General features: G+C 40.9%; 1 protein-coding gene and 1 long non-coding RNA gene across 3 annotated transcripts in view; both read right to left on the bottom strand.

The window, feature by feature from the left end:
* map3k1 (mitogen-activated protein kinase kinase kinase 1, E3 ubiquitin protein ligase) overlaps positions 1 to 2,900 on the bottom strand; it is a 47,467-nt gene extending 44,567 nt beyond the window's left edge. For both annotated transcript variants that reach the window (XM_035391116.1, XM_035391117.1), the window contains exon 1: positions 2,377 to 2,900. In XM_035391116.1, the coding sequence (XP_035247007.1) occupies positions 2,377 to 2,876 (500 nt within the window). In that variant the 5' untranslated portion in view covers positions 2,877 to 2,900. The remainder of the gene's footprint in view (positions 1 to 2,376) is intronic.
* A 1,068-nt stretch (positions 2,901 to 3,968) lies between these two features.
* The window catches only part of LOC118212694, a 40,336-nt gene continuing 23,485 nt past the window's right edge, over positions 3,969 to 20,819 (bottom strand). The window contains exon 3 of the long non-coding RNA XR_004762291.1: positions 3,969 to 4,027. This is a non-coding gene — a long non-coding RNA (uncharacterized LOC118212694). The remainder of the gene's footprint in view (positions 4,028 to 20,819) is intronic.

The raw sequence follows: 20,819 nt of genomic DNA, 5'->3' as shown, positions 1-20,819 counted from the left end.
ATTGAAGGTTTTGAGCCACTGCTAGTCACGTATTCATTTTTTTTTTTTTTTTGCAGAAATCCTATGTTTCTGGAAAGTGAACACTGGTGATTTCCCACGTGTCATTTTATCCCATATAACTAACACTACAATGGAATGCATCTCTCTTCCCCCTCCACTCTCTCTCTTTCAACGTTCTATTCACCGTTCATTATCTGTACAGTTCCAAAGCCAACTTCTCATATTGCAACGAATTATCTACTCGCAGCCTTTCTTTTCAAAAAAAGCTGTCATTCATCCCAACCGACTCCGTGCTTTTCTCACATGATTATGTGCAGTTACCCATTCTCTGTGTCCCAGTTTAGGCTACTGTTTAAACACCTTAACAGCACCCCCACCCAAAATTAAAAACCAGAAAGTAACCAACTAGGTTTAGGTCTATCTACTTTTTGCTGATGTGTGTGTTGATTTTTAGAGATATGTTTTCCCCAAAAGTAAAGAGCTTCTCAAGCATAAATTTTTGAAGATGTTGCATATCCTTATTGGATGCAAATCAAACCCACAGCTGTAACTACGCACGCATGCAGGCACGCTTTTCTCTTTGGTCCCTTCAAAGGATCATTTTTAATGACCACATCAGTACCTTTATTCTAGGGAAGAGTACTCAGTAATTTTACCATCTGATACCACATAACAGAATTTTGAACTTTTAAACTCAGACCTGCAACATGTAGCCTACCCTAAAGAGAGCAAAATCACAGACTGCAATTCCAATGTTCACTGTGGATTATTGAAAACATTACTCTGCCAACTGGGCTTCAACACTCTGAGACTATGGAGCTCTTTACAAAAACATAATTTTAGGTAGATAAATCAAGCCATGCATAGTCCCACAGAGGCACACAGTACATTTTCCAGGACAACATTTAACTGAGATTAAATGAGGATTTCAGTCTTTATTTCTGAAGAGGATGCACTCATTGGTAACCAGCAACATGCTTGAGTAAGCACCAAAGGAGAAAGTCATGTTAAACAGGAGTCATCCTAGGGTCAGCCATAAGAAATGTATGATCACTTCTTCACTCTTCAAAAAAAAATGGTTCAGCCAAATCTAAAATGTGAAAGTATAGATTCCTTTTCAAGTGGCGCAGAGGTACAAAAAAGAACATCATCCCATATTAAATATAAATGCACTTCAAATAGCCCATGGGCCATCCAAATTTATATCAGGCTATATCAGAGTTTTTTTTTTTTTTTTTTAATAACGGCACCAAACCTCTCAGACAGGGAAACTCCATAAATATGGGTTACCATGTTCTTAAAAAACAGAAAATAAACAACATGCCCACCCATTCAGTTTACAATAGTAAGTAGCAGGCTACGGAGTTGCAGATGGTAAAGGGTATATTTTAGCAAGAGTCTTATACACTCTGGTGTATTGGCGCACATAGCCTAATCATTGTAAAGTACGTAGCCTACAAAGGCAATCCTCAGACTTATCAAATAAAAAAGGAATGATCGACATCTCGGAAACAATCTCCCCTATACCATTTACAGCATCTTTAGAGATGACTGTATCATCTCCCTTGTCCACGACAGAATACAAAATTAAATTGAAATGAATGCAGCACCCACTATAAGCGACATGAACACAACATTTTATCATAGATTGCTGAAATCTTGTCTATTTCCATTCTAGACTTCGTAAATCAGATATGGTGAATCTAAGAATATATCCGTGAAATGCCCTGCAGTCAGATAATTTGTCAATGTGACTGACTACTGCTATATGTAAACATGGCGTTAAAAAAAACATTTCAGTCATAGCACGCACCTCACTTTTAAATGAGGGGCTTAGATTCAACAGTTCAATAGGAAGACGGTCTTTATTATTAATAATATAATTATATATTGTACTATAATTTGTATTATTATAGTACAAATAGGCTACATAATAAAAGTATTAGCAGACAAAGCTTGCAGGTCCAGTAGACTACCCCAAATGATATTGCCTACTAAATAAAGGTTCATAATTTAAACATAAGCATAATTTATTACATTAGCCTACAAAAATAATAAAATATACTTATTTTTAAAATTAGATTTTAAAAAGAATCAGTATCAAAAACAAGACCATATGAATACCAGCTGGAGCAGCAGTTCTCCCAAAAGTTGTACAGCAAGTTATCAGTGTTTAATTAATTGCCGACAATTTATCTTAATCAAAGCCCATGGCTGCAGTTACCCTAGGCTACTACACAACTACATACTTTACTGCAACAAAGATTTAAGTTGTAGTTATTAAATCAGAGGTAACTCAGTTAAATAAGTTTCGTACAGATACAAAAGTAAACGAAGAAGCAGCGCCAAATCTAAATTATTATAAGGTAATCTTACCTATTTTGTGTAGCGACTACTTCCACAGAAGTTCCGGGGACACCATAATCAGCGCTGAGATGGTCGCTGCTGTTTTTTAAAGAAGTATTCAACAATTCCTGAGCGGCTGTAGATAAACTATTAGTATTACTCGTATTATCTGAAAGCGGATTATCGGTTACAGAATTGCTCTGCTGAATGTGGCGAGTCTGCTGTAGCAGGGTCGCCTGCACTGCACCAGGCGAGGAAACGGACAAGAAGTGCAGCTGCGCTGATATTGGAGCCGTCCCGGTCTCTGGCGATAGGAGCAGCGACTCAGGTTTGTCCAGATCCACACTTCTCACTTTCCGCAAGTCTTTACGTCTCCATTGTGAGTTTTCCCCGGTCCTGTTCTTCGCCGTGCCGGGACTGCTCGGAAGACCAGGGGAACCTGAATAGCCCTGAGAAGCACTTCCAACGTTTATGCCGTTATTCAACTCAGATATTCCCGACGACGAGGTCCGGCTCCCCGCCGTCGCCATTTTCTGTCCCGGAGTTTATCACTTAATAGCCTCTATGGAGGAGGGAGTGGAGGGAATTGGGGGAGGGGCACGGGGGAGGAGCGAGAGAGCCTGGTAGTGTTTACATACGACCGCAAACAGCGCAAAGTGAAGCACGTGTTTTGCGTAGAATTTACACAATTAAGTCACTGAATTACATTTTTTTGGGAACAATTACATTATTCCTGTGCAAATTTGAAATGAAAATTGATTGGTGATCTTCGAAGAATGCTACCAAAGTTGGCCAAATTATATTAACCTTTTTATATTAAGTTTTTAATGAGTTGTTCTATTGCTGGGTTACGACCTATGAGTGTATACACAGGTACACACATAATTATGTATTGCAATAGACACAGGTGCCCAAATAATTCAAACATAACTGAACACAACAGTGACTTACATGGCAGATATATGATATGATACTACTGAGAGTGTAATGATGCAACCACTCTGTTTGACTGTGCATGAGGAGTGTTGGGATGAAAGTTGTTTCTCACATTCAGGCATCAGCTGCCACACATTACTGTTCAAAGAGTACAGAAGAGCTGCTTTGCCACATCAGCAAGTGCGCACAAACTCAAGAGTGGTGTTCAGTTTTGCAGCTGTCATGTTTGCCCATGAAATCCTGTTAGCACCTTCTGGAACTCTGAGACACAAAGATTCTATCACCCCAGGTTGTCACTTTACATTGCTTTAACTTTACTGGCATTCAGCAGACGCTCTTATCCAGAGATACTTACAACCCAAAGTGGAGCAAATATCAGGGATTGAAAAAGCAGCAATTCCCTAGAGAAGGAAAGTATTGTCCCAAGAGAGACAGCAAGTGCAAGCTCAACTGGCATCTTGTGAACTGCACTACTTTAAACTATGTCATACAAATAACAGCAAACCAACCCCAATGTGCATGAAACTTTATTATACAAACAGCAGCAAAGAACAATAGTCCCTAAAAACAGGAAAGGAAGTAGACCTAATCAGATGATGGTATGAAGTAAAAGAGAGAAGGTTGGGTTGGAACAGAGCCCAGGTGCAGTCTTAGGAGGTGGGTCTTCAGTCTGCATTGGCCAAAGTCTCTGACCACAGTAGATTGCACGGCCTCTTTATCTGATCATCCTGTCTATGTGGTCCCCCTGAGGTTGCAAAGGAACATGAACACAAATCTCTAATTGGTCTTCAGCAGCTGTCTAAAACAGGAAATTACAAATAGGGAACATCATTTCCACTCGCAGACATGTTCAGTTTTTAGCTTTCCCTCCTTAAATGGTCATTGGTTTTTTCGGAAACATTAGTGGCATCCAATTTTTTACCACGTGCTTCCTAATCAGCCTGGGGTAAAGATAACAATCACCTGTTTACTATAGATGACATTAGAGTTCTGGCTTAAGCCCCACACCGCCACTCTACCTCGCCCCTGAAGTCATGGACCAGTTCTGTGTGTTCTCCTTATTCAGGGCATCCGTTGGTCTGAGCAGAATGCCGCTTTGTGAACCCGCAAATCACGTTCCCTTAAATAGATCTATTGCTTGTTATTTACATTATGTAATGGCTCATAATAATTCCCTAAAACAGCTGAATATAATATGTTTTTAAAAAATTAAATAATATTGAATAATTTAACTTTCCTGATGGAATACTGTTGAGTCAACAAAACAAAAAGGATTATTTTCATTTTTAATTTGGGTTGGAAATACAAAATTCAACAGAATGACAAAGTTCAAATTTCAACTGACCATGGATACAGTAAAATAGTCAGAACAGTAGGTTTGACTGTGTTGTCAATGTTTGGGGATGTTTTTATACAATTACAGTTTGTACTACACATATTTTCACATCTGCATTAGCCCACTTCAGTCTGAATGACTAATCATCAAGGCTGTCCTCAAAGCCAGCTTGCATTTCCACTGGAGGTCTAGCCACTCTTCACCTGTTAGATGAATTTCACTTCAATTTCAAAGACTGAAAAAAATACACAGAGCCTCAAAAGTGAGAAACCTGTTGGACACGTTAGAGGGATGTATTGATTTGTAAGTAGAACTTATGTTGAGTTTGTGTTTTGTGCTGAGGAGGACTAAATGCCCCGGAGGATAGTTACCTGAGCCCAGGTATTGATGAGGCAGAGGCTTTGGCACACTAAAGAGCTGTCCATCACTCTTTGTACGACCTCAGGAAAGGATCTGTATTACTGTATTTTTTTTTACGAATTTGAAATACTTCAAATGACAATGTTCTGTTTCCCCACACTGGTGATGCATTTTTAAAAAGTATTTTTCTGCATGCATTGTTCTATGACTTCTGTGTATTGTTCAGGCAATGAAAATTCCCTCTGAAGATTCAACTCTAATACACCACAATAATTCTGAGAACTCTAATGCATCACAATAACTCTGATCACCAGTGGAATTTATGGCTGGATGGAAAATGGTGGAAAATAGCACAAAATGTATAAATTTATCAGGACTAATTATGAGAAAAAATTCAACCCGATTTGATATTTAGGTATGGGGGAAATTGAGAGCTATGGCCTGCATTTTCTGTACTCTCAAACTTATAAACTTGTCAGACTGCCAAGACCTTAAAGAACCTTGAAAACACATTTGAATACCACAGTTGACTGTGTAGTCTTTTGACAATGTGTGAAGAGAGTATAATTTATTACAAAGCCAAATAATTCCCTTTTGAAATGAAGAATAGACAGATGGCACTGAAAAATGTTATGTTGCCTGGTGGAAATACAACAGTATTGAGCTACACTCAAGCAGTAATGCCATGAGGTAAAACCGCATATTATTCTGTTGTTAATTGAGCATTAAAAAGTGGTTAGATAACAGAGAAGTAACATATTAGACAAGGGGAAACAAAATGTACAAAATATGCTGTAAATTGGGTGTGTATATGGGAAGGAGGGATTACTACTTACGTTCGGTAAAGGAGGGGGTAGGGGAGAGGAGGCAGGGTTCCTGTGTGCGGGAGGGAGGGCAATGGGCAGATCAAAATCTGGATTAGAGGCCTATGCTTGTCGGTATGTGTGTGTATGAGCGTGTGTGTGTGTGTGTCTATATGGGAATTTTAGCAGGGATTATTGGGAATGTGTGTGACGGGCCAGCTAAAATAGGATCATCGCTCTATCCTGGCAACTTCCCTATTCATGGGTCACTACAGCCAGTGTAGTCAGCACTGCTGCTAACCTACTTTGGTGGGGTCAGCATATTATCCCCAATGAAAATTTAAGAGTTTTTTCATTTAAGCCACCTGTGTCATTTAAAAAACATTAGAATTATAAAATATGTTAAAATGGTGGAACATACGATATACACATTCAGTGAATCATATTGCAGAAGACTGTGAAAATATCTACTGTCGGTAAGATTTATCATATTCAAAATGTGAAATTATACTGTCGTTGTGTCCACACACGTTTCCATGGTTTCTACAATGTGTGTGTGTGTGTGTGTGTGTGCGCATGCATGTGTGTGAATGCCAAGGACTAGATTTTTAGAAACACAGAGCGGCACAATACAAAATTTAGGACAAACTTAATTGCCCAGTCACTGGAGGGTGTGACCAAACATAACAATATCAACTCAAATCACTGCATCAAACCATCCAACCTGTCATTAGTAAGTGCCATAAAATTCAGATTTTTGTGTCAATTTTTCAAAATAATCCTTATTAGCCATCAGATAATTGTGCACTTTGCTTGTTTCTTATGCAAGAACAAGGCAATACATGAACCTTGAGATGCCAGCTCAGCAATAAAAAATTAAGTCCCACAGAAAAGAGGCAGTTGAACAAGCCCTTCATTTACTTTAGCTAATGAACAGAAAAGAGGGACAGAGGGACAGCCCTCGGCCCACAGGCGCCAGAAAACACAATTTCCTGTCAATGTGGATCCAATCTATCACTAAGCGCTATTCTTAGCCGTCCAGGCTTCCTGCCGCGTCTGCGTTTCCTTCTCACGTGGAGCTGAATGCACGCGGCTTGTGCCTCCCTCATGATGCTGGAGATCACGGGAAAGGGGCTTTTCTGGTTTCTCAGTTAGCGAGCAGATCTATTGCATTGATAACATCCTAAAATCTGAGGTAAAAGCATTGAATTAATCTCGCTTGAGCAGTGCTACAGTTGTGCGCGTTTTATTTCTTTAATAAGTTCTGCAAATTTTCATTAAAGACAGAAGCAAATGTTCTGAGCCTGGCTTATGTTGATTGTTTTTCTCATTCTATATTTTCCCTGGGAAATAATTCTATGGTTTATTTTAAATATATATATTTTTAAAAGGTCTAGAAAGTTAATGAAGAGAATTACTGAAGGATCATTTGGCTTGTTTAGGGAGCCAAAGTCCTTGGTCTCATTGTCAGGAGATGGATTACCAAGGCAGTAATGCTGAAAAAGGTCAGTGTTGGACCGTGAGGAATTTACAAGGCTGACAATGTTACAGGAATGCAATGCCTTACTGCAGCATAGCCTTGAAAACTAGCCCTGGACACTTAGCTACGTATGTGACCTCCTGCATCCATATGAAGCTCATGTGTGAGCTCAGACAGGGGCTGGATCAGGGGTAACACAGTCACTTCCCCTCTTGACTCTCAAGCCGGCACACACACACACACACACGCATGCACACACACGAATACACACAAACACGAAGAGACACACACACACATACACACATAAATACACACAAACACAAAGGCACACACACACACACACAACACATGCACATGCGCGCACACACACACACACAACAATAACAGAGGGTCTCATGATTCAGAATGCCGCTGCCCGACTCATCTACAACCTTTCCAAATTCTCCCACGTCACTCCTCGCTGCCAGGATCCGGTTCAAAGCCCTGACCCTTGCCTACACTGCAGCCAACAGGACAGCCCCCATCTACTTGTGGGACATGATTCGATCCTATATGCCTGCTCGACCACTCCGCTCTGCAGCAGCAGGGCACCTTATACCCCCTCCCACCCGACCAAAGGGATCACAGAGCTTCTCCACCCTAGCTCCCCAGTGGTGGAACGAACTCCCTGTCCCTCTTCAAACCTCCCCCTCACTACCCATCTTCCGCCGTGGCCTGAAGACTCATCTCTTCAGACTATACCTGGACTAACTACCACCACTATGTATATTTCACTCTAAATCCACCCCCCCCCCCCTTTTCATGACACTTGTTACATGTTCCCCCATCCCAGCACTTTTTGGTAATTTGTATTTGTCCTAATACTGTAGCTTATTCTTCTGCCTAGTTGGCTTTGCAGAGGTTAGGTCAGAATAGTGTTCACTGTGTGAACTAAACTGTGTTCTTGGCTAGAAATAGCTGTACAAAATAAGTATTGTATCTTATTGAACCTGTGTTTTGTAGTTGTCCATGACCAAGAAATGCACTTTTTGTACGTCGCTTTGGATAAAAGCGTCTGCCAAATAAATGTAATGTAATGTAATGTCTCAAAAGAAATGACCTTGGGGGCTGTTGGGTAGCTCATTCTCACCAGGCACTGCATTAATGCATGGATGGTATGAAATCCAGGCAATGCTAATGGCAGCCTCACAGGGCAATGCATAATTGGCTCTAGCATTGCCCAGGGATTCAATCTGCCAGGATGACAGCATCTTTTTGTGTACCAGCGCCTCTTGATGGTCAATGGGATGCCCAGCCTGATAAACTGACAGGGAAGTGTCCTCCTCCGACTCATGTCTGTGTGAGGTGACTTATGGCTGATATCATGTGCTTCACATGCTTGTCCACACTCCCCCCAATCAATAGCAAAGGTTGTGGCAATGGGTGCTGATGAAAATACAATTGGGCACTGGCTAAAAAAAGTATCATGTACTGTATCAAGACTGTAAACACTGATGACTTGGCATTATCTTTTCCTTTTTCCCAAAACCTTTATGTTTTCACATTTGTATACATCTGAATGAAACCACCTGCTAAATGCCTACTTGTAAATCTACATTTTTCAAAGAACATGTTCATACTCATTTCCTTGAATTGTTTTCTGTTCAGGGTTGAACATTGCCATTGCACAACATTTCAATGTGTAAGGTGGAGCTGAACAGCAATATCTGCATAGTGCAGTGTCCAGAGGTGGAGTTCAGGCCCTGTTGTAGCGGCATAGTTGGCAAGTCCTTTGAACTGTCTCTAGTTCTGCTGTCTGAATTCCTTTGTTAAGATTGTTTCCTGTGGTGAGTATACAGTATGCTCAAGCTTTGACGTTGCTCAAATCTTAAAGAGCAAACTCAAAGAGAATATGCTTTTCAATCAAGACTTGCAACTATTCTTTAACTGTTTTTGCAATAAATGTGCAGCATACAAACATTTATTTTATACCTCTATAATCCAATTTCATTATCTCATTAAGTGTAATTCAGATGGAAGAACACTAATCAATCCAAAATAATAATTTACTGTTATATATGAGCCAGAAAAAAATAAATAACTCAAGTGTTGCAAAGCACTTCTAATTTAGAGAGTTGTGTATTTTTCTTCCTATGAACACAGCATGTTTTTTTTGCATATGGTGAAGTACACAACAGTGTATAGTTATATGTCCGTTTCTTGTTATAGGTCTGTGAAGCAATTTAAAGTGATTATTACAATCAATGTTGTTTGTACATGAAATGTCAGTCAATTTCACAGTTGAAGTACAGTAGCTACTTCTTAACTGTCTTTGTGTGCCTTGTCAGCTATATCGTTAACTTTAGAAATTTCATTAGCATAAAGTGGCAAGCTAATAAACAATTTGTGTACACTCAGAGTTGGGGATGGTAGCATGCTTTGGAATGTTTGCTCTGGTACATTCCATTTCTACACAGGGGTTAGAAGGCCATTTTGTCAGCAGTTATTGTACTTCTCAAATATATAAAACCATCCACAAAAAAAGCAAAAGAAACTTAATTCTTGGAGGACTTTCCAATGGTAGGGGCCTGTATTTAATACTGACAAGCAAAAACTGGCATGTAATTAGTGGATCTATAAACCTAAACGCACCGTGGGGAAAATGCATTGTGGGACATGCAGTATATTATCATGTTTCTGGGAGAGGAATGCACAGTTACGGTGCAAAGTTCAGAATTCAAATTCCACTTCAGCAGGTGTTGTTGAGTTTGCACCAAAGGTGCTTTTTGTAAACTGAGAGAAGTAAAAGCAGGAAAACAAAAAAAAACCCGCTTCACAGACACCTTTAAAAGATGCTGAAAAGCAGTGTCGTGCACAAGCATTTGTGAGCAGCATTAACGCAGTAATAGAGCCAACAAAATTTAAAACGAGTTGCATTACTATCCAGTGCTAAATATCTATATCTATTGTAACAAAATACTGTACAGTAAAAAATGATTATGTCCATTATGTGTCCATGGTACACCAAAAAATAAGTGACGAAGCCAGAAATCTTTGGTGGTGGATCGCCATTCTTTCACATTTATGCTGCAGTACACAAAATCTCACTGAAGAGTGATTTAAGAAATGCTTTGTGTTTAAGAAATTAGATAAACTGGAATATGCAAAAGAAACCTGCCCCTTGTACAGTATGCAATGTAGCAGCAAAATTACAGGTTACACCTTTGCTACTTGGAATCATATGAATTTTGGCAATCAAAATAGGTTTTAGAATTTTGATAAACAACTTTTTTTTCCCAGAGGGCCCCCCTTTTTTAAAAGGATGGGCACGCCACTCATTCCATGTGATCTGGCATTGATTTCACAGTCCCGCTTGTCCTGACAGCCGTGCAAATGCCGCACCATCTGCGAGTCCTTTACATTCACTTTGCATGATGGCCTCTCGCCGATTGCTTTTATGATCACGTTCCGCAATGCGCCGATCTCCCCCAGAAGATCTAAAAGCGCATTTCTTCCGTCCCGCGGAAGGCTCACGCTGGGGCCGCTAAGCCCATGCACGCGGACACCGGCGTCTGTGAGGGCTCTTTGGACACCCTCCCAGAATGTGTCAGGAGTGCAGTGGAAGGGGAAGCTTTTTGCCCCAGTGCGCTCCCCTCCACCCCAGCCCACCCCCCCAGGAGTCGGATAGGTGCATATCTTCATTGCTGACATTCCCAAAGTTACAGTTTAATGTCCCGCGGAATTCTTAATGGCTCCCTGCTCGCTTGGGGACCCAAACACCTCGTGGGCTCTTTGGAGTGATAGGTGAGGCTTTATGATCCCCAAGAAGTGCTCTTTCATTAATCATGTTTTGTTCTCAACAAACAGTATATTTTGTATATACTGTAAATACGTATGGTACACAAGGCAGTAATTAATTGCAGTCTCCCACAAAGAAAGAAAAATAAGTAACTGTGAGCACAGAAAAAATAGCTTAAGTGTATCAGTTAAGTTAAGGACAACAATATCTAACATTATGCAACAGAGGTTAAATTCCTCAAGAACGGATTGTATAAAGCTCTTTTTTTCTTTTGTTTTGAAACGTTTTCTCTGTAATCAACATCTGACAAGCATTTGGGGGCAATGTTTTTAATTCATTACACATTGGTGAGGGTTACGGTCTGCTCCAGCTTCACCTTCAACACTGTAAGAAGGTAACCTGGGTGATTCATGTCCTGAATCACCCAGAAATGTTACACCTTGCATTGTTGAGCCCGCTTTGAACAATCTAGCGGTCTTCGATATGATACATGATATGATATGAGTACTGCGAATAATTACAAATGCATTGTGAAGGTGGTCATGACAGTGCATTTGTAAAATAACACTATCACATTAAGGAAATGCAATAGGGGCGCAGCACTCCAGTATCAAACCCCCACTGTCCCCACGTCTTGTCAACACTGATTCTGTTTGTTCAATGTGCTGAAGCTACTGACTAGCTAAACACAGAAGCTGCGATCGGGTAACCGCACGGCTCTCGCTCCAGCTCCACCGAGCCCCCCGGACCTGCGCTGCCAACAGACCCTTGGCTGCCGTCCTCTATATACGGCCAGGGCTAAGCCCTATGGAGACAGGGATGCTTTACATGGCAGTGGGATCAGATTATCATGTTTCATCGGTTATTTTTAGCTGTCCCTGTGATATAAAATACCGGCCAGACTGCAGGCGCTCGGATCAGATAATTAAACGACGCTTAACAGTGGCGGCAGGGACACCTTTGAGCCTCGTCTGCTGCAGAATTCAGAGACGCCGAGCTCGGGTTCCCATCCCAGAACTCCGGCCATGTTTAAACGCATCGGGCGATGACTCACTGCTAGTCAATGTTTCACTTTGATCACGTCACAGGCTTATTTAAAAAAAAAAAATAAAAAAAAAACTGCAGCACGACGCAGCAGCAGTTCACCTTGTGATGTAATAGTTTCTGGGAAGCGGTGCAAAACGAGGCCATTTGATGTTCCGGCACAGCGTGGTTGATTTATGATTAACGGCAATCCTTTCGATGAAGTTTCTTTTTACATGGGCGTGCCTATTTCCAATTTGGAATTCTTGTTTATGGGGCTCAGATACTGTATCGTATTACTCTCCCCAGCACTTTCACTTCCAATGGGGGAGGGGTTCTCTGTAGGTCGGAGGTCATGGAGGTCACTTCCTTTTTTATCCTCTCTATCAGCTGGTATGTTGTGCCACAAGTCAAAGGCAGAAAGGTAGCAAAGACTGGAACAAAGCTAGCAAAGAGAATATGCAAAATTTTGTGCAGGTCTGTGCTTTTGCACATCCATCAGCCATGGATTGTCATAACAACAGCCATATGATTTCAGCAGTTGGACTCCACCCAGTAAATCGAATTCAAGATTTAACATTCTAAACGTGATCTGCTGTAGCCCTGTAGTTCCTGCCTTAACAACTCATACAACAACATTGTCGCATCTTTTTCACATGTGTACAGTATAAAAACAACAAACCACTCATATTATTACTGAAGGAAGATACCAGTAGTCTGTAGGCACTTTTGGACACACTTCTCCATACATTATATTTTATTATGCTCTTATCAAAAGCGACATTACATTACATTTATTTAGCAGACGTTTTTATCCAAAGCGACATACAATAAGTGCATACCAAAGGTTGTTGGAGCTACAGAACAGGTCAGATAAGGTACAATTCTTATAAAGTATCCTCAGCTGCAAACATAAAGTCTAGTTCACACAGTAAGCATTGGCTAAGTCAGTAAAATTGTCGCACCCCAGCAACTCTTGGCATAAACCAAATAACATGCACCAGCCACAGAAAGAGAGGTCCCCTGAGTGCATGGGCCAGGAGAGTAGCAGTCACCATTTCAGGAAACTGCAGAGATTCCACAGAGTTCAGGAAGATTCGTGTGTCTGAGCCTGTAAAAGACCGAATGTTTTCACGCTGACCTTTTGGAAAGATATTCGAAAACAATGAGAATAGCCCTCTTTATCCTGTCAGCATTCCTGTGATTAAAAGCAAACATATTAAACGCTGGAGCAGACCAAGCATGCAGAACCAGGGCTGTCTCTTCAGCGGGAATGAGACCATCCACCTGCACGAACTACCATGGCCAAATAGTCATTTAATCTAGGCCCTTGGGTAAGAAAATACCAGCAGTGTAAGAATATGAATCTGCACGATAATGAGGTTATATCTACACTGTTTTATAACGGCCATCTTATCAGATCAGGGGTGGGCAAGGGGGGCCCTTTCTGTGTCTGGATTTCATGTCAATTTCTGCTCTTGATTATTTAATTAGCCCCATCATTTAGTCAATTATATTTTAGCTACAACTCTTGATGAGTTAATGAATGAAAGCTGAAGACTGATTCCAAGACTCACAACATGAAACGATTATGATCATGATCAAACCAGCATAAGTGCATTCAGCTAATTAGCTAATTTGGCCATTGTAATTATTGACAATGAAAACCTGCATACACACCGGCCCTGCAGGAATGAAATTGACCACCCCTGACTCAGATTTACTCATATCACATCATATGATTGGTCCCTAAGAATAATGAGTCTGGTGATATATTAAAAAAACACAAGGGCCTAATCTGTCATATGGAAGAGGGCAGTAATCTTATGATTTAATATGTGACATTTGATTTAGCTGAAAGCACGTTGTTTTTTTAAAATTATTTTTATTATCAAACAGTATGCATAATCTAATCAGTCCTCTGGAAAGGTACAGATAACTGTGCTGATTTTTTCTGGAAATTAAAAGATAAAGTTTACCTACTTTCAAATACAATGACAGTCCTACAGAGTTTAAATGAAAATTCATCTATGCAATTAAATGGTAGGCTAGTTTGGCCAGCTCTTTGTGTGTTTAAAACATGCTTTGTTGGATCCTTTGTATGCTGTATAAAATAATATACTGGTAAGCCATATGCTGTAATATAATGTACAGTATCATTTACATTTTAAACCAGTATAATTAAGTTTGTACAGTAAAAGGTATTGACTCATGACAAATACATTTGTATGTGTAGCATGGCATAGGCTGCATACAGCCTAGCAGATGTATTTCAGCAGAAGTCAATTTTCTAAGATACTATTACAGGGAAGGAGTGGGGTCCAGTGGACTGCTGACAACCTGATATTGTTGATATCATCAGACCAAGCTGCTCTGTGCGCCCTGTCTATATGTTATGATTCACAGAGCGTTGACATTTTCACGCAAGATGATAATCGGCAAAAACAGCAAATTAGACACTAAGGTAAACAACAAAAACACAACAAAATAAATGAGCAAGCAATCGGCTAAAAAGTTCATTCACTTTTTATGAAGACAGGAACAAGGTCTTGACAGTTTGCCACAGTGATTACACATAGTGTGTAATGTTCTAGGAAATCTATCTGGTTTCGCAGGAATTTCTTCCAAGTGCATTTACACTTTCAGAGCAGCACCACTTCACCACAGAGCATGTGAATGAACCCTCTTTTCGAGTTCGGCCGTTTAGATTTTGAAGTTGCTGCATGCAAGCCAGCAGCCATACCACCATGCACTCTGCTCCTGCCGACTGGCTGAAGCTAAGCAGGTGTGGGCTTGGTTAGTACTTGGATAGGAGACCACCAGGGAAGACTGAGTTGCTGCTGGAATTGGTGTTGGTGGGCCAGCAGGGGGCAATCTTCCCTCTGGTCAATTAAACCCCAATGCCCCAGTACAGTGATGGGGACACTGTGCTGTAGGAGGTGCCGTCTTTCGGATGAGGCGTTAAACCGAGGTCCTGACTCACTGTGGTCATTAAAGATCCCATGACACTATTCGCAATGAGTAGGGGGTTCCCCGGTGTCGTGGCTAAAAAATCCCAGATCTGACTCTCGCAAAAACTTGCCACCTAATCATCCCCTGGTTTAATTGGCTAAAAAATGTTCTCTCCCTCCAGTGGAGCTGCTCAGTGGCCAACAATAGAGGATTGTGGTTGTACTGGGCAGTCCCCGGTGTGAATGTGTATGAGTGTGAAGCAGGGCGTTCCTGCAAATGAGCATCCATGCTCAGTGAACCTACCCTGGGTAAATAAAGGTTAAATAAAAATAAAAAAATTTAAATGCAGGTCTCACTGAGTCCAGAGACTGGACAACACTTTTACCACATGGCGATGAAACCTGGGGCTGAGACACCATCCAGTTCATACATCATCCCATTGCAATACCACAAATGGGAGACTTCTAAAAAAAGACAAATGAATGCTTTATCACTGTGGTAACAGAAGTACATATTTTAACTTTATTAACATTAAATTATCTGTACTTTACTGCCATTAACTCCAAAAAACCATCAAGTAAAAGGTTAGGAAGCCACCATTTGGCTGTACAACTCAGTACCATGAGCAGTGGAGCCAAATGGTGGCTTCCAAAACTACGGTCACATTACCGTTTCTGTCAAAAAATGAAAAAATATATTTTTTTATTTTATCAAAAGCAGAGGGACAAGAGGAACAACAGTAAATCTTCTCTCATAAGATATTTCAAAGCAGGGCCTATGACCTGTTTTATGTTCATGACCAGCCCAGCACCAGTGCTGAAAAAATCACGCACTATGTGAATAAATGAGACTTGAGCAGAGATGGAGACAATTGATCAAGAAAGCGGAGGTATCTGTAAGGCTCAATTCTGACTGTCCGTGGACTTTGATCATCCCACTGCCTGCACTCTGGCGGAGGCGTAAAGATCAGAAGGCTGTAAACAGAGCTGAAAGGACAATTGCTCCACAATCTGGAGATTGCCGTGGAACAGACTCGTGACTTTTTTTTACCAGACCAGCACTTGTGGCCTGCAGGAATGAGGATAATCAGATGACCAGGACAGTGTCTGTTTTCATGTCATAAAAAGCACCCACAGGCACCGTTGGGTCAGATGGGAACCTGGTTGACCATTACCCACATTATGGACAGATGAAAGCATTACATCGATGTGCATGTAAATAACTGGGAGTGATATGATAAATGTGGTGGACTGAAAGGCAGGGGATACATTATGTTATACAGACAGGCATACTGAGCTGTTATAAGATGGTATAGGGAGGTCTATCCCAAGTATGTATTGCCTACATAAATGTTTGGATAATAGAAATACCACCACCTTCATAGAAAAGTATCTAAGAGAATGACTGATAAAAGCATAAGGTCACATTCCATCGTCCAAAATATCTTATATTTTTTTAATGGTTCTCCTGTGTCTACAGGGGAGGGGGGGTATATTTGCTTGAGGAGAGAAGTGTGGGGGGGGGGTCACTTTGTGGTGGGGAGGGTGTTACAGACCTGTTCCTGTCCAGACCTTATTCGGGCATACAACGGGAAGTGTGTAATGTGGAAGGCTTGCTCAGAATTGCACTTAAGGGAAGTCCAAAGAAACATTAGATTGTATGTTTTTTCTCTACTTCTCTCTGGTGGTCTTTATTTGTCTTGCTTTGTAAATACAATGTTTACCTTTCAGCATCGCTGGAACTACCCATCCCTGGTTATCGCCAACTGTCATATTGTACCATTGTAAACTGTTTTCCCTTTTCAGTGCATCTAAAGTAATGGTAAATGGTAAATGGACTGCATTTATATAGCGCTTTTATCCAAAGCGCTTTACAATTGATGCCTCTCATTCGCCAGAGCAGTTGGGGGTTAGGGGTTAGGTGTCTTGCTCAAGGACACTTCGACATGCCCAGGGCGGGGTTTGAACCGGCAACCCTCCGACTGCCAGACAATCGGTCTTACCTCCTGAGCTATGTCGCCCCAGTACGTGGTTTGCATATACGCTCACCCGGGTGTGTATCTCTGCGAGGACCAGTCAGTGTATTGGCCTTGTATGCGGTCCTGGGGTAACACCGTAATCGGGTTACCTCCTGGGCATATTAATAGGTTCACTAGCCGGAAGGAAGTGCAGCTGCTCCGGGATAGCTGTTTGAGTCAGTGTCCAGATAGATCCCAGTGTTGTTTCATATGAATAATAGAGGGGTCATAGTCTGGGGTATTTAGATAGTTTCAAGTACCCGGAGGAAGCCCACATGGGCGCGGCGAGAACATGCAAACAGAAACGCTGGGATTCAAACCCAGGACCATCTTGCTGTGAGGCAACTGTGCTGTCTGCTGCACCACCATGCCAGTTGCTGACGCCTCTCAGGGTATAGCGACCGTGCGCTGTTAATGCCGTTTTCCTTTGGCTGTGTATGCGTACATGTGTGTATTGGTTCAATCGACATCCTTTGCCGTCAGCTCCAAGCTTGGATACAATGCAGAAAGCTCTACAGGAAATAATAGTCTGAAACAACAGAGACTGCAGCATGCTACCATAAACATGCACGTTCTCTCCTGGGATCGTAATGTTGTCATATCTTCTGTAGTGGGCTTTTCAACCAGGGAGAAGTGAGGAAGTTAACACTCTCGTCATCAAAAAGTTCAAAGCACAGGTGACACCATCAAAAGACATCCCATCTGAAATAAATAATTTCAAAGGTGGGGTGGAGGGCTCATGGTAATACACAATGACAGGATGAACGTATTGTCTGACCGTGTGACGCAAAAAACGAAATGAATGAAAAAGTGATGAAGCCCAGGTGATAACCACTGTCAATTATCTGAAAGGCAAGAATATTTTTTTTTCCCTTCAAAATGAAAAAGGTCCATCATTAATCGCCTTTTTAGTGACGTTTTTCCCAAAGATGCAGCCTTCTCAGCACTCGTCCCTCCTGGAGTCCTCGATGGCAAAGAACTTATCAAGGGTCTGAGTGTATCTTTCCAACCGTTCTGCAGGAGCACAATACCTCCATTTAATCCACCGAGAGATTAAATCACAGCGTTCCTGGTCAGACTTTTCCTTTCATTGAACGTGAACAATGGATTCTTTCCACCAAGTTGTTTCCTGCCTCAACTTTCAACGTGCAAGTGGATGTTCTTTCATCTGTTTTTCTTTAATTTGTCGTATTTATTTGTTCACTGCAAAACTGAAAAACATATCTGATTTTAAAGCGCGAGTTTTACTGTGGCCACTTCACCTTCTCATATGCAATACTACAGCAACAAACTTAAACATCCTTAAATCATCTCCAACACTTAAAGCTTAAAAAAAGAATTTTTTATGTTTCATAAGCTCCAATTATGGGGCCACCACAAACCCCAAAATTGGTGGAGCTACTATGTGACTCGCTGATTTGAAGCTATTGTCAGTTATGTTTTGATATCATATATGTATATGTAGATAAATGCTTGAAAAATATTATTAGAACAGTCTTCCATTGTCACAAAAATGCAAACCAAGAACGCCATATGTGTCTCCATTTATGGGAAAAATATTTTTGTTGCATCAGGGCTGCTTAATTGTCTTTTTCACTGGAAAATGGGAGTTCAGCTGAATTTATCTTCTGAGTCATGTTATCACCATACTTTTGTAAAGTAATTTCAGAAACGGGACTTTTATGGTTTTTGAATTTGGGAGTCCAGTTGCTTGGAAGTGGGCAAATTCCTGTTCTAGCGATTCCCTGCCAAAAAAAGGTCAAAAGGTGAAAGGGGACCAAACAAAGCAGCAATATTAAGGACGTTAAATAAGTGCCCGCTAACCAGAGCAGCTAATCCAGTCAAAATAAATACATACACAAGAAACGAATTGATGAGCCAGCTACTCTTCATCACCCGGACACGTATACTGTTTCTACAGGCGACAGAGCTCCCTGTTTAATGTGTGCGAGCTGCATGTCCGTAAACACAGTCTGTTTGAGATTTAATTTCAATTAAAGTTTAAACTAATTGACTAAAATGAAGTTCTTTTTTATCTTTGTAAATGCTTACACCCATTTTATCCACTGGTCAAAATCCTTTTACAACTGTGGATATTTCCTTTTCCAGGAAATATTAACCATCCTGTTAATTACTGTGGATACCTGCTACTTATTGAAAAATATGTGTACGCAGGCATTTTTCTGGAAAGAGTCACCAAGGGAAAGCCTTTAGCTGAAGTACCAAACAAACACTAAATTAAACGGCTTAGACAACGCTCTAATCAAACACTTTCACAGGGTTTTGTCATAGAGCTAGACAAAACGGTGTTAAAATCTAGCATATTAATACATGCGCAAGATGGCACGTTCTCCACAAAAAGCATCTCAGATGTAAGTGAAAAGGTTTACGAATGCCATCACTTAGGTCAAAAGCATGCCCAGTAAATTGACGATAAATCTTCAAAAAGCAAACACACAAATAAGCAGATATTTCGGGACATTTTCACAATAGTGATGATCATAAAGAAGGGCAATCCATACGCCATAATCAATCGTGTTCATTCAGTGAGGCTCAGTCTGCTTTTGTGGCTGGAGGGAGCTTTCCGGACAGTTGCTTCCTGTTTGAGCTCTCCCGGGGTCAGAGGTCACAGCGATGGCAGACAGTGCCTACAGCTTCACTCCACAAACAATACCTTCTTTATACATGGCAACCACTGGAGCCAAACTGCACTGGGCAAAAAAAAGGAAAAATCTAGAAATGTTCTGTCAGCAGAAAAAAAAAAATGTGGAGAAAGCTTGGAGTCTTTTTAGGGGCAACAATGTGAACAGGCAGGGCTTAATGTTGTATTTCTTCATGGTACCATCAAAGATGCAGTACTTCACCACAACGTTCAAAAATTAAATAAAAACAAAGTAGTGTCAAAGTAAGTAAAATGAAATAACTTAGTGTTGTAATTCCTGGAAGTTAAAACTTTGGGTGTAGTTTGTGTGTAGTTAGGGTCTGGGGTTCCCCTTCAGGCAAAAAAAACCCTCCCTGTGTGGTGGGACAGGGTGTGTGCTGAGTGACTTCTGGTTTCCCACCAATGAACTGTTAACAGCGTTTCCCCACAATCACCGAGCTCATTGATTCTGTGGACAGTCTGGAGACCAGTCTGCAACTGCCATTTGTTATGGTAAAATCTACAGATGAACATCAGAAAAACTGCAATTTAATTAAAATTAGGACTGACAAAACGTATTCCACATGCAACTCGCCACTCTCATCTAAGAATAACAGAGGATTCAACAATTACTTACTATAATCTAATCCATAGATGAAGTAAGTCTTAGAATGTCTAATAATTTTGACTACAGCTACAGTGTGGGGGGAAGGGAAGCCAGTCTAATTTTAGCTTAGCAGGCTAGCCAACATCTCTCTCCTAAATTCGCTGTTCATACTGGCAGATGGAAAAGAAAGGTTGGTTAATGCATTCCTGTATTTGTTGTGATATAAAGACAAGTCGGTTCTACTCTAGCAAGTGCACAATGGGGGAAGGGAAGGGTGTAAATGAATATGTTGGCTGTAGTTCGCAGCCAAACAAAGTGTCACTGATCCTGCAATGAGTCACTGAACACAAAAAACTGAGATATGAGTGAAATCAGGAACGTGCATTGCTTGAAGTACATAATGATAGTCATATTGATCAAGGTTTTAACATGTTTCTGTTCCTCAACTGTACCAAAGGAAAATGGCAATTGTTATTCACTTTGCTCAGATGTACAGACATAAATTGTTCCATGGATCAAATGTAGAGAAATCCACCCACC

This window comes from Anguilla anguilla, chromosome 14 (assembly GCF_013347855.1).
Source record: "Anguilla anguilla isolate fAngAng1 chromosome 14, fAngAng1.pri, whole genome shotgun sequence".
Lineage (NCBI taxonomy): Eukaryota > Metazoa > Chordata > Actinopteri > Anguilliformes > Anguillidae > Anguilla > Anguilla anguilla.
The sequence above is the reverse complement of the archived record's forward strand: the minus strand, read 5'-3'. Positions and strand labels throughout refer to the sequence as shown.